This window comes from Lates calcarifer, linkage group LG13 (assembly GCF_001640805.2).
Source record: "Lates calcarifer isolate ASB-BC8 linkage group LG13, TLL_Latcal_v3, whole genome shotgun sequence".
NCBI lineage: Eukaryota > Metazoa > Chordata > Actinopteri > Centropomidae > Lates > Lates calcarifer.
The window spans coordinates 48681-62929 of NC_066845.1; the positions used below are offsets into that span (position 1 = coordinate 48681).

Here is a 14249-nt window from a genome sequence, read left to right on the forward strand (position 1 = left end):
ATGGAGAGAAAGAGGTATGAAGTCTTAAACACTGCTTAAAGATAAAAATGGCTGAAATTGTTGAAATGCAAAATTTGAAAGGCAAAAATAATTGTTGAAGTTTAAAATGGCTGAAATTAGCAGAGAGAAAGGGTAGATGAAGAAGCTGAAAGTTCATAAAGATTTGAAGAACTATAGTGTGAATGCTCCCAGCATTAATAAAATAATAAAGATAATAATAATAAAGATTTGAACTAGATAATTTGCATTCACACTATTGCTCTTCAAATCTTTATTCATATTATTATTAGTAATACTATTTTTTTTAAAAAAAAAAAGCTATAACCACCCACCCACCGCTGGACTCAAACCAGCAACCTCATGATCAAGAAGTGACTGCTCTACCAGTAGCACCACTGAAGACCACAGGGTAGTGTGTGGTGCTACAATGAATTGTTGTGTAAGTAAAATTGCAAAATTGTATAAATAACAAAATGTGCAAAGCATTCACAACAATTATTATTTCTTTTCTTGGGAGGGGTTTTTGATATTTGTCTGGGTCAGGGCTTGAACACAAGACCTTGGGTTGGTAGGCATCTGCATTACCAATCTCGCCACTGAAGTCCACAGTGCAAAGCCTGGTAGTAAAAGGAGTTGTAGTGATAGTAAAATTGCAAAATTGTTGTAAATAGCAAAATAACATAAAACCATAAACAGTTGCAAAAAGTTGAATAAGCAAAACATTAAAACGTTAAACATTTTTATAGCAGAATGGTTTCTACAGCAGAAAGAGCAGTGAAATTTCAGTGTCTTAAGTGGGGATCAAACCGGGAACCTTGGGATTGGGAAAGCTCCCATAGGATCCCATTCATTTTTTAATTCATAAAAAAAATCATATAAAATCATACAAGCATAGGATCAAAAAGTTGAATACTTCCCTGAAAGTCCAGAAGAAGCTTTCTGAAGAACATTTTGATACCTGAATGGTGTCTGTAGCATAAAGCGTGCAGGACTAGTTAGGGGCCGAAAAAGGTACAGAAAAATAATAATAAAGAAAAGAACATGCTTCTAGCATTCACACTATTAGAGAGAGAGAGGGAGAGAGAGAGAGAGAGAGAGAAAAGCTCAGTACATCAAGGGAAATCCCCCAGCAGTCTAGGCCTATAGCAGAATAACTAGGGGATGGGTCAAGCCTGAGCCAGCACTAACTATAAGTTTTATCAAAAAGATATATGATTCCTTTAATTATATGAAATTCAGTTTTGTCTTTTCTTAGCAAAGATTCTTCCTTTAATGTATACCTGTTTGCCTGATTTCAAATTTCAGCAGCTCCCAGTTGATTGTATGTGTATTTGTAATACAGTCTTGTAACCATTATTTATCTGTTATTTGTTCGATAAGCTTTTGAGAGAGTCACAGAAATACAGAGCTCACGTTCTGAATTTTAGATTTTATGTCTTAGAAAACAAGGCAAGTTTGTGGTATTAGTGATATAGCTAATAAACTAAATAATATATTTAACCCCACTTCAGTTTGTGAAAGTTCACAAGACCCCTGGCATTAATAAAGGAGAATGAAACTGACATTAATCACAAAAATATACAGATTTCGGTCAGCTCACTGGAGAAGTTAGCAGTTGACTTCTTTAAAAAAAGAAAAAAAAGAGTCCAACAAAGCTTTCCAGATAGTTGTAAAAATAAAATGATGTTGCTAAGACAATTAAATAAACAAACAAACAAAAACATTTCATTTACTTTAACTTTCATTTTCAGTGAGATATATTCAGTTCAGTTCAATTTTATTCATATAGCGCCAAATTACAACAAAAGTCATCTCAAGGCACTTTTCTTCTAAAGCAGGTCTAGACCATACTCTTTAGATTATTATAGTTACAGAGAGAGACCCAACAGATCCACCATGAGCAGCACTAGGCGACAGTGGAGAGGAAAAACTTCCTTTTACGAAACCTCGAGCAGAACCAGACTCAGGGTGGACGCCATCAGCTGGGTTGAGAAAGAGAGAGAGAGGGGAAGAAGGAGAGAGGGGGGTAGAGAATAGTGACAGGAGAACATGGCATAATGAAAGACATTGTATTGATGTGGCCCTAAAGGTCAAAACACAACAACAATTCAGAAAAAAACAAAAATAAATAAGCATTTCAGGAAACAATGTGACATTTCAGAAAGGGAGGGACAACACCTCATCTGTGATTGCACAGAACCTAAGTCAATTCAGAGTTTATCCAGTGGATGCATTTATGGTTGTTTGGTTCTAGATTTGATCATATGGAGCCCCAGAATGGTCTCTGAGAGAGAGAAATATATATATATAATTATAGGTCAGGCTAAAATATATTGAGGAACATCATGAAGCTGAAGGAACATTAAACCTGTGCATGACATGAAGACCATGGAGAGTGTCAGCTGATCTAAACCATTATCAAAAAACTATGGCTGTGAACATAAATGTTCATTAATGTCTTTATCAACTAATATTAATAAATACCCTCAATGACATGTTAACCCTTAATAAATGTTTTTAAAAAGAGACATCTATTAACATTAAATTTTACTTCACATTTATTAATGTATTCATTAACTGTTGGTTCATGCTTATTACTGTATTAACTAATATTAATAGCATCTTTTCATAAACTATTAAATAAAGTTTAAATTAATTGGTCACCATTAGTAAAACAGTTTATTGTGTATTTGTTGTGTTTATTTTGAAGTGTTTCCAGTTTAACACATGTAAGAGCTGCTTTGACAATAGCACACTTCATTATGATCATGTCAATAAACAAATTCAATTGAAAATTTAGTGGAGCCAGTCTCCTCATTATTGTATAAGAGCCAGCAACCTCCAGAGAGTGGCTCTATTTCTGTCTCATTGTGTAATGCGGAGAGTGGAGCAGGTTTTAGGGAAGGGTTTTTTATCAAACTGATATGAGCTCTGCTGGCCTTTAAAACATGGACCATCAGACGGAGAGGTGAGAAGCAGGGTATCAAGACTACAGGTAAGACCTGAACATATAATCTGCTCTAGCTCTGGACAGTTGAATTTTTTAATATTCCCTTTTAATTTCTTAATTCTGCCCAAACTCCATTCTTCTGGGTCTCATGGTCTGTTGATGGTCTGTCTGTCTGTCAGTATTTATTATCTACTGGTATTATCTACTGTAGTGCAGCTGTACTACACCAATACTACTACTTCAGTTATTACCACAACCACTGCCACAAGTGCAGCAGTACTCATACCACCATCATAACTTTGCAGTTAAATATCTTGTGTCACTTTTCTTACACCACCTTTTTATAATTTCCCACCTTTAAATCATTTATAATAAACATTTTTAAAATAACAACATCACATGTGTGGCAGCAGGAGAGGGACCACTTGTGGCGATAAACCCACAGAGAGTTATTCAAGATTCAAGATTCAAGAAACTTTATTTATCCCGAGGGAAATTGCTGTGCACCAGTTGCAATACAGAGGTTGAAAAGCAATACAGTGTGAAGAGAGAGTAGGAATAAAGCTATTATAAGGAATATATAGGAATAAAGCTAATAAAATAAAGGCTAAGATAAAATAAATAAGGCTAACATAAAATAAATAAATAAACAAGTAGCTAACATTTCATCATTTCATCATATCATTTTCCCTGTACTTTATGGAGCTCTACAGCGACTTTCACCTCAGTGTTTCGTTGTCTGGTTTACAGCTTCACTGTTTTGGTTCACTCTCTCTACTCTCACTGTGTCATTATCAACCACAGCAGGCACTGTTTTCAGCAAAGAAACTCAACCAAATGCTACTGGCTCAGCATCAAATGGCAGACAGATAAAGTTAGTAACAGCTGGTGGCTACAGCCTGACCTCACTTTGAGACATTTTTATTCTCGTCCACACTAACTTAGAAACTTTATCAAATATTTCCTTTGATCAGCTGACTGAATAAAGATGGTAACAGAGGGAAAGTTTTTTTAATGAATAAAGTAAAGAAATAAACCAAAAAAACAAATTCAAAATACATTCAAAATAAGACTAAAATTTAAATAACCAAAATCTGACTTATGAATAGGTGTCAAAATATATTTACACCTGAATAAAATATAGAATTATTTAATGTAATGGCACAGTTTGTGCAGAGAATTATGCATGTATCTGCAGTCTCATACGTTAGATGCTGAGGCTCCAGGTGATTCATTTAAACCACCTTGAAAGAAGCTGTGCACTTGACTGATAATTTTTCAATAGACTTAGACAGGTAAGTGATTGACTATTGGAAATCAAGCTGCACTTTGAAAAGAAATCCCCTTTCCGATACAGCATACTGCAGAATTAATTTCTGAACTATTTCCATTAAATTCAATATTGCTAATCGTATTTACACTTTCAAAAACTTATTCAGCTGTTATTTGGTTAAACAGTAATATTCCATATTTTGGTACATTATATCTACATTTTCTGTTTAGATAATTAGCTTCATCCAGACCAGCTGTATAATAAATAGAAACTAACAGTGAAGAAAGACTTCAAGTGTCTCACATTAATTACATGAATGTAACTAGAGCTGTGAAAGGAACAGCAGTCCAAACAAATCCAGCTGTTCCGGAGCTACATTTTCACACTTCCCCTCAGAGAGGATGATGCAATATCTCCTAAATGTCTAACTCAACAGGTTGTGTGTGGAGAAACGATAATGGTCTTGTGTTATCTTTATGGAGAGGAGCTGTTATTTTTAGGTAAAGGCAGTGGATGCAACATGCAATAAGTTCAAAAGTTCTCACAGTGGAAACAGTTGAGGCTGGGATATCCTGACTTTTAGTGCCCAGATAAATCAAGCTCCAAAAGCACCAAGTTCCACATGCATCTTGATTGGGTTTTTCATTAGAATGCCCACATCTTTCATCATCTCACTCCACAGTAAAGGTTTCAGTTCAGTTCAATTCAATTTTATTTCTATAGTGCAAAATCCAAACGTACTTGTTGAGACCTTTCAGTGTTACAGAGAGAAACCAAACAGTTTCCATAGTTAACAAACACTCGAACCACTTATGTTGAGTGAACCCCTCCACACTGTCCACCATTTGTAGGCCAGATGGCTAATTTGGTTTTTGAAATGAAATTTTATCCAACTGTGTGTACCTTTTTTCCTGGCTCAATACTAGGGACCATAGTTGAAGAGCTCAAATGAAAAACCTCCCCCAAGCCCAAAAGCCAACCCCTCAACACCTCAAACACTCCACCACCACCAATCTGGGACACAAGTACAAGTAAATGTCCACTCTGTGAACATAAGAGACATGCCCCCTGATCAGGATGCAGGTGTGCTCTGTGTCTGCTTGTGGCTATTGCCCATGTACAATCCTCCATTGGAGGTTGGCTGACCATTTATCAACTGGAGCCTTGTACAGGGACCGCCAGCAGACTTTTGGCGAAGAGCCTGGAGAGCTTGGAAAGATGTATTCCACATCCTCCTCAGACCTACCACCCAGCGCACAGTTGTCCATCATGAAAGTCCTTAGATGCTTGGGAAGTGATGTATAAACCTCCTCCACAATCCTATTTAGAGAGTGATGGTGCCTGATCATTAAGGGCTTTGTAGGTGAGGAGGAGGATTTAATTTAAAATCACATCATTCATATGTCATCATATGTCTTTAAGACATGCCTGAAGTTTGACTACCTGATCAGTTTCATCTGGCTTGCTAGCTATATATATAACTGGATGTCATCTATGTGGTGCCTCCTGATAATGTTGCCTACAGGAAGCATAGATAAGGTGAAAAGTATTGGTCCTAGCATAGAACCCTGTGGGACTCCATGATTAACTTCTATATTCATGGAAGAGTCATTGTTAACATGAACAAACTGGACTCTATCGGATGAATATGATTTAAACCAGGTCCTTTAATCCCAGTGACATCTTCCAGTCTGTAATAACAACTGTTGTAGCAGAACAGAGATGAGTCCATTGTCTGAGGCCATGAGAAGATCATTGGTAACTGTCACCAGGGTTGTTTTTGTATTGTGATGTACTGTAAATCCTGGCTTAAAACATACCATTAAAACATACCAATCTTAAAACATACCATTCTGAGCAAATAATCACAGTTAACAAGAGCTTTCTCTGGGATTTTAGAAATGAAGAGCAGGAATACATGGCTCAACAGAGCTCTGACTCTCAGTCAGTCTGACAGCAGTGCTGAAAAGAAACCTGGGGTTGTTCTTATTTTCTCAGATGAATGATGAATCATAGGAGGTTCTAGCATTACAAAGGGTCATCTTGTATGCAATCAGACTATCTTTACAGGCTAGACAAAATTCTTATAGACTAGTGGAATGCCACTTCCTTTCCAGTTGTGGCTCAGGAGGTAGAGCAGTCGCCCACCAAGCAGAAGGTTGGTGGTTTGATTCCCGGCTCCTCCAGTCTGCATGCCAAAGTATCCTTGGGCAAGATACTGAACCCCAAATTGCCTCTGATGTGTGTGTCTGTGCTAGAAAGCACTGTTTGCATAGAACAAGTGCTGTATGAATGTTTGCGTGAATGGGGTGAATGTGATCTGTAGTGTGAAGCACTTTGAGTGGTCGAAAAGACTAGAAAAGTGCTATATAAGTACAGTCCATTTAAAACAGCACATAAGCCTCCTCTGATTCACTGCCTTCTTTTTCAGAGGGGCAACCATGTTGATTGTTGTACACATTGAGGCTACAGCAATATCAGTAAGATCATCAGCAACCCAGAGCAGCTACACTGAGAAAAATAGTTTTCCAGATTATTGGTATATAAGGAAATTTGTTTTCCATTATTTTATGAGATATATGGTGACATAAAATATCATTCCTGAAGCAAGGTAAAGCAAGGAGTAGAGGACAGCAGAACACACTGTCCTATAAAGAATAATATAACATCTTATGTGCCATCATTATGTGCTTTCAGCAATCATTATAGCAACCTGTACATTAAAGCAATACTTTAATACATTTGATCACTGTCTTGCTACCTGATATACTAACACCAAATGTGCTAATGAAATATATTAACTGAAGTTAGCCCTCAAGAAATGCACTAAGTCCTCTTTGAATAACCTTTGATAAAAACTGCAGTGTCTGACTGATTTAGGTAATTAGAAAGCCTTAAAAGCCTTAAAAATAAACTATAACCACTTTTAAACAGTTAAATTTTCAGAAGGAACCAATCAGCTTGAGGGTGTCAATCCAGGGAAGTTAAGAAAGTACTGAGAGATGGACTAACACAGTGTTGGTTTAGGTATTTTTGCAGGATTTGACCTGCACAAATGTAGTAATGGTGTGTGGAGATGTGGCCAGTGATGTAAGACTAGAAAATATCTGGCAAGGTCTTACAACTGAATGGTAGCTGTTGTCTAAAAGGAATGACAACTGCCCACTTGTAGTTTGTCTGCAGAAATATTCATGATTTTATGTTAGATAAGGGCCATGTAAAATCAATGGAAAGATTAATTTTTAGGACTAAACAGTGAAAAATGACATATGAAAAAACATTTAAGTATGCTAGCTACAATCTGGATTTTTTGTTTCACCTCCGTAGTGTCCTGTGAAGCCATGGCCTCCAATCTTCCTCTCCTCTTCCTGGTCTTGTGCAGTCTGAGTGTGGCTCAGTCCCAACTGAAGCTGTTTAATATCCGGGCCAGCGGTCTTCCCTCTGACTTGTTGGGAACCACAGATGGCTATGTCAAGGTGTTCTGTGGCTCAGCCACGCTGGGTTCAACATCCATCCGTCAAGACGATGCCAACCCCTGGTGGGAGGAGGAGTTCTCCTACTTCAAGGCCCAGCAGAACAACATACTGAGGCTGGAGGTGTATGACAGTGATGTTGTCTTTGATGACCTGCTGGGAGTCTGCCAGCGTCAGATCAAAGTGGGAACCCATGAGCATGACTGCTTCCTGGAGAAAGGTGGCACCCTCCATTACACCTACACACTCGGCTGATACAGTCATTAGGCATGTATGGATGTATCCAACCTTCTGGTGCCACTGTCACACTTTTTCCAAGGCTGACAATAAAAAATAAACTTGTGTTGCAACATCCAAACTTTATGTTGTGTGCTAACTCAGCATAATGCTGTGATGAAACCGAAACAATCAGTATCCCATTGCTATTTTTATAGTATATTATATTTTCAGACTGACAGGGCTTAGTTTAATACATTCTTAATGAACATTGCACAAGTTCTTGCAAGCCAGCAGACATTCAAGAAAATAGGCAATGTATGGAGAGCAGCTAAATTTTATTCTTTGTTCTTTTCATACACATTTCCCAGACTGAGACTGTAGACTTTATTTGTATACCTACCACTGTCATTAATGCTTTTTTTGCCCATGTAACCCCTAAAACAGAGGAAAACTACACATCAACAGGTAAAACAGCCCAGTATCCTTTGGAATCATGTCCATATTGGACTGTTCCCCACCCCATGATTAACAGTGCTAATGCAGGAAACAGTGGGCCATATACTGTAGTGAGACAGAACATGAGGGTGATCAGGTTAAAGTGGTCTCCATACAGGAGACTACAGGAGACTGTGCGTCCTGTCACTGACCTGCAATTAACATTTGCCTTCTTATTAATTGCAATTACATTTTTTCCCCAGCTTTAACCATACTGTAGCTTCCATGCGCTGATATAATATAAATTCAGACTCATTGAATGTTATCCAGGGTTTTACACAGTCATCCAATATCAGTGTTCTTTCCTGACAGTAGGATTGGTTAAAGATAACTGTTAACATCGGTTTTAGGTGGGCACAGAAGGTTGCTTTCAGGGATTCTGTGCATAATGTTATGTAATTAACAGCCACAAGATAATCTAACTTTTTTTCTCTACAGACAAATCTGTCCACATCATTCCAATCTAACATACGTGTTGAGAGGATTTCCTTCCTCTTGAAATACTTGCAAAGTCAATTTTATTAAATACTTTAAACCCAGCTTTGTTTACTAGCTCGCAGTCTTCTTCTTCTATGTCTTTACTGGTACAATGTAACATGTCTTAGCATGTTACCATCACATGTTGATTGGTGGAATAACGCTAATGACATTAAGTTGGGATCACATGTATGCACTTGTGTACTTTCCACCACTGTGTAGTAATGTGTCTGCATCATTACTTAATCCAGTATTCACAATGTCAGAGCCCTAACACTGGAACACCTGAATGGAATGTGTACATACTATAGTTAGTTAGTGTTTGACATGTCTGGTTTTACAGAGGTTTTATGGAGTATGGAAGCCATTCAACAGCTTTACAAGATCGTGAAATCATACACTGTGCATTTTGGTGAGAAATATATAAAAACTAAACTGTTTTTGTGTCACACCAAAAATTTCAAACATGAGCAACTGAATAAAAACAAAAATAATTAGAGAAGTATGGATTTTTTTCTTCATCAGAAAAAACATCAACAAAACATCCTCTAAAACTAAAGAAACTATCTGGGTGATACAGATGTCAGCCATTGCATTACTATACTTATGTCTTCTTAAGTGCTAAGATTGAAAGCAACTGGACTTCTTTTTGGTTTGAACATGTTTCACCTCTAATCCGAAAGGCTTCTTCAGTTCTGAAAACTGGTTGGAGACTCCCAGGTATTTAACCTCCAGGAGTGGTTATGGGTGTCGTTGAACCACCCAGTCGTTATGCAAGTTGTTAGGGTCACATGAGCCCAGGTGTGACTCATTGGTGGTTCGTTGCCCCACCCTAACATCATGTGAGTCGTTAGGGTCACATGTCTCAAGGTGTGAATGGGGATTTCCTGGGTAAGGATCTCAGGACTGCATTGTAAGTGGCTAAGAGTTGGTGTCATAAGCCACCACCTTTGTTTAGAGATGGACGCTGCAGGTGGACATAGATGGCCTCTTTTACTCCTCTCTCAAACCACCTGTCTTCTCTATCCAAAATGTGGACACTGTCGTCCTCAAAAGAGTGTCCCTTCTCCTTCAGGTGTAAATGGACTGCTGATTTTTGTCCTGATGAGCTGGCTCTTCTGTGTTGTGCCATGCTTTTATGGTTGTTTTGTTTTGCCTATGTACAGGTTTGAGCATTTCTCCCTGCATTGAACAGCGTACACAAGGTTATTTAGCTTGTGCTTGGGAGTCTTGTCCTTGGGATGAACCAGTCTCTGCCTAAGGGTGTTGCCAGGTCTGAAATGCACCGGGATGTTATGTTTGGAGAAAATTCTTTTGAATTTCTGTGATAGTCCTGCCACGTATGGTATGACAATGTTGTATCTGTACATCAAATTATCACAAAATTTCACCTGGTCTCCTGTCCACATAGTGATACTGAAAACACACACACACTAAAAACACCAAGAATTGGGAAATACGTTCAACTCATGATCGACATGTGGAAAATAAATCAGTAGCCTGATGATGATTCACAAGTAAAATATAATATGTTTTTTTGTTGGCTGGTGCATTTGGTTATACAAATAAACTGGATCTGATTAGATGATTGTAGTGCTATATAAATAGGTCAACCCAAACCAAAAGTTCTAGTTCTATCATATTATGTAATGCTGGGAGTGTAGCAGATTGTGTTGTTATCAGCGCAATGTGGGAGGGTGAAATGAAGCTGATAGGAAGTCTCCTGGCCTTTAAAAACATATGAAACAGCAGACAGTGTGGTGAGAGACAAAGCATCAAAACTACGGGTAAGATTTTGATTTTGATTTAGCCCAGAGTAGAATTCATGTTTCCCTTTTGAATTTCTTTAAACAAATTCTGAATTCTGAAAAAATTCTGGGGAAAAAGCTTTAATGGGCTATTCTTGAATTTAGAATATTCTAATATATATAATATATATAACTATAATTCTGTAATTCACACATTTATGCTCACCCAACCTCATCCTTTAATTTTGATCACATGATCTTTTGAGGTTTGAATTTTAGTAAAAAGTAAACCAATTTAACTATTTTTTAAAAAGCCCAGTGTTCAAACACATGCTGTAATAATTTGACAAAACAAATGTCAGTTAGTCAAATCAAACTAAAGGGCCTTTTTCTCTCAGCCTCAGGTCTAGATGTGTAGACTGTGAGCATGAACCCATGCAGTTTTTAAGGTTAAGACTTTAATTGAGAATTAAAATTAAAAGACGGGTAACGTATGGAAAAGATCTGATACAAGCTAACTGGTAGATTAATAAATGAGATGGTAGCAGACAGGGGGTCTGAAACACATAGGTCACAAATGGAATATATAGGTCATGAGATAATATATATAACATCAAAGTGAATGGAATAACAGATGCAGCTCTTATTATGCTATGTTTTCACATTTTCTTCATTTGAAAATAATGCAACTTCTGCCCGTTCATTGAGTCAGTAGTCATGAGTCATGTGGTGAATGGTATTGACACAGCTGCTTTATTTTAGGAATCAAGAGGACAGTTCAACATGACTTCTCCACAGTCCAGTTTTGTGTTTGGTTTTGATAAGTTCATTATTTCATGTTAAGCTTTATTATTGGTTATTTGTGTGTTTATATACTATAGTATGCATATATATAGTGTCATAAGACCCTCACAAATTCAAATTCATGTACCCAGATTAAAATGCTGTTCCTCCTTCAGAGCCTTCTGTGAAGCCATGGCCTCCAGTCTCCCCCTCCTCCTGTTGGTCCTGTGCAGTCTAACTGTAGCTGAAGCCCAGCTAAAGCTGTTTAACCTGCGGGCTAGCGACCTTCCCTCCAATATCCTGGGAACTGCAGATGCCTATGTCAAGGTGTTCAGTGGCTCGGCCATGCTGGGTAAAACATCTGTTCGCAACAATAACCCAAACCCCTGGTGGGAGGAGGAGTTCACCCACTTCAAGGCTCAGGAGAATGACATACTGAGGCTCGAGGTTCATGACAGTGACTTCCTCTTTGATGACCTGCTGGGAGTCTGCCAAAGACAGATGAAGCTGGGAACCCAGGAGCATGACTGCTTCCTGGAGAAAGGCGGAATCCTCCATTACTCCTATACCCTCGATAGACAAAGCCAGTAGACTTCTATAGATGTATGAGACCTTTGGCTGTTACAGGCAACCTGTATTTACCACAGCATGATGCTAATGTGCAGGTCCTGCAATCTATTATTCAGGTTTTTGATGTGATAAATCATTACCCAAAGAGACATGCTAACATGCTTTATTCAATAAACCCTTTAAATATTAATTCCAGCCTCTTGTTGTCTTTTTCCTACTGCCTGTTTGTCAAGTAAACCTTTGCTACTGTAAATTCTTATCATTTACAAATGTGATTGAACATAATTATGGATGATACTTTTGTGGATGTTAAACTACTTGCATTTATATTCAGTTCATTCTCGATGTTAACATGTTAATATTAATACTACTATGTTAATACATTGAGATAATATATGTTATGATTTGGTGAAATACAAACAATACTGAATTGAATTGAAGTCACATTACTGTCATGCATTACTAAGTAATCCATTACTGTCACAGCTTAAAGTTTAGGATTTAGGCTTACACATACACATACATGTACACTGTACAATCAGCCCTGGTTCTCCTAAAACTCCATCACCATCTCATTGGTGTTGAGTGCATTCAGGAGTAGGTGGTTCACCAACACCTTCACGTCATCAAATCATTATCTAAAGACAGGACATGTCACATAATGTACACAGCAAAATCAGCAGTGTTAATTCAACACTTTGAAAGTGTCTATATTGGTCCACACTAATTAAAACTACACTTTTGAAAGTGTTAAATTCTTGACACTATGACAGTTGCTATGACAATTGCTGCAACTCTCTCAATAGTTAAAATTTAACACTAGTCAACACAGGTGAGTGTTGAATTTATACAACACAAGTGTGTATCCATATATTCTTGACACTGTACAGAGTTACTGCCATATTAGCACTGCAGAGGATGTAAAATTGAACTCAGTATTTAACTCTTTGTAAAGTTGATCTGTATTTTAAAAACACTATCCATCCATCCATCATCTATACTGCTTATCCATTAAGGGTCGCGGGGGGGCTGTAGCCTATCTCAGCTGTCATTGGGCAAGAGGCGGGGTATACCCTGTACAGATCGCCAGTCCATCACAGGGCCAACATATAGAGACAAACAACCATTCACACTATCATTCACATCTATGGGCAATTTAGAGTTACCAGTTAACCTGCATGTGTGTGGACTGTGGGAGGAAGCTGGAGTACCTGGAGAGAATAGAGAGAACATGCAAACTCCACACAGAAAAAGCCCAGGGCCCAAACCTGGGCTCAAACCCCAAACTATTTTGCTGTGAGGCAACACTGCCACTGCACTACCTTGTAGACCAAGGGCATGAACTTCCGTGAATAATCTCAAAACATGCCATTACTGTGTCCTCGCCTTGAAAATAAAAGTGTTACCTCACTGTTCCGTTGCTGTAAGGGACCAGTGGACTGCTAACTGCTATTTTTCCCATGAGCAAAATGTTACTAGATCCATTAATTCACTTAGCAACACATGTGATACAGAGTTATTCTTTTCAATTAACTAGGCAGTACACAGCGAGTTGATAAGCTAATGCTACGTAAGCAACCACGATATTTAGCATAAACCACCAACTAAAATAAATAGTACTGGGTAGGTAATTTAAGATTAGATGTACACACATCCATGCTCCTGGTCACAGTTGGAGTGTTGTCTGGTCAAGTCCAGTCATAAATAAAGACAATAGCTGGCTGGTCTCCTGCCTCGATGCTGGAAAAAACAGACACGTACCTCTGGAAATAACACTGGCTAGCTAGTGAAATCAACATGTAGAATTGTTAGCAGAGTATGTCATTTAACTCTCTGTATCAGCATTGACACTGTCTGAGGAATAACTACTTTGTAGTTGAATTAGACTTTAACAAGAGTTGAAATGACTATATTTTTACTTTCAACTCTAACACTGAAAATCTAACACTTTTGATTTTGCTGTGTAGATATGTTTCTTTTTTTACTCCTTTTACCACTGTCAAATATATTGCAGTCTACTGGATTCATAGGCAGTGTTGGTTTTCAAGTTTTTCAGTAAATAAGGACTGATTTAAACACAAATATTATATTTATATTTAAGTCAATGAATGATCATATCCATCTCAGCTCGAGGCACCTCCTCTTTCAGTTGTTCAGGACCAAGGATCAACATGGATTTAGATCAATCATTGTGTCACTGAAAAAATCTTTGTACAATTGAGTATGTTCAATTCATGTTGATTTTATACATTTGTTACCGG

At 37.8% G+C, this 14249-nt stretch overlaps 2 protein-coding genes across 2 annotated transcripts; both read left to right on the plus strand.

The window, feature by feature from the left end:
* The first annotated feature begins 2867 nt into the window (after window positions 1–2867).
* LOC108896956 (perforin-1-like) lies at window positions 2868–8054 on the plus strand. The gene is made up of 2 exons (XM_018696341.2): window positions 2868–2995; window positions 7551–8054. The coding sequence occupies exon 2, from the start codon at window positions 7565–7567 to the stop codon at window positions 7949–7951; it is 387 nt and encodes a 128-aa protein (XP_018551857.1). The 5' UTR covers window positions 2868–2995; window positions 7551–7564; the 3' UTR covers window positions 7952–8054.
* A 2479-nt stretch (window positions 8055–10533) lies between these two features.
* LOC108897030 (uncharacterized) lies at window positions 10534–12178 on the plus strand. Its single transcript, XM_018696450.2, has 2 exons — window positions 10534–10674; window positions 11595–12178. The coding sequence occupies exon 2, from the start codon at window positions 11611–11613 to the stop codon at window positions 12007–12009; it is 399 nt and encodes a 132-aa protein (XP_018551966.1). The 5' UTR covers window positions 10534–10674; window positions 11595–11610; the 3' UTR covers window positions 12010–12178.
* The last annotated feature ends 2071 nt before the right edge of the window (window positions 12179–14249 follow it).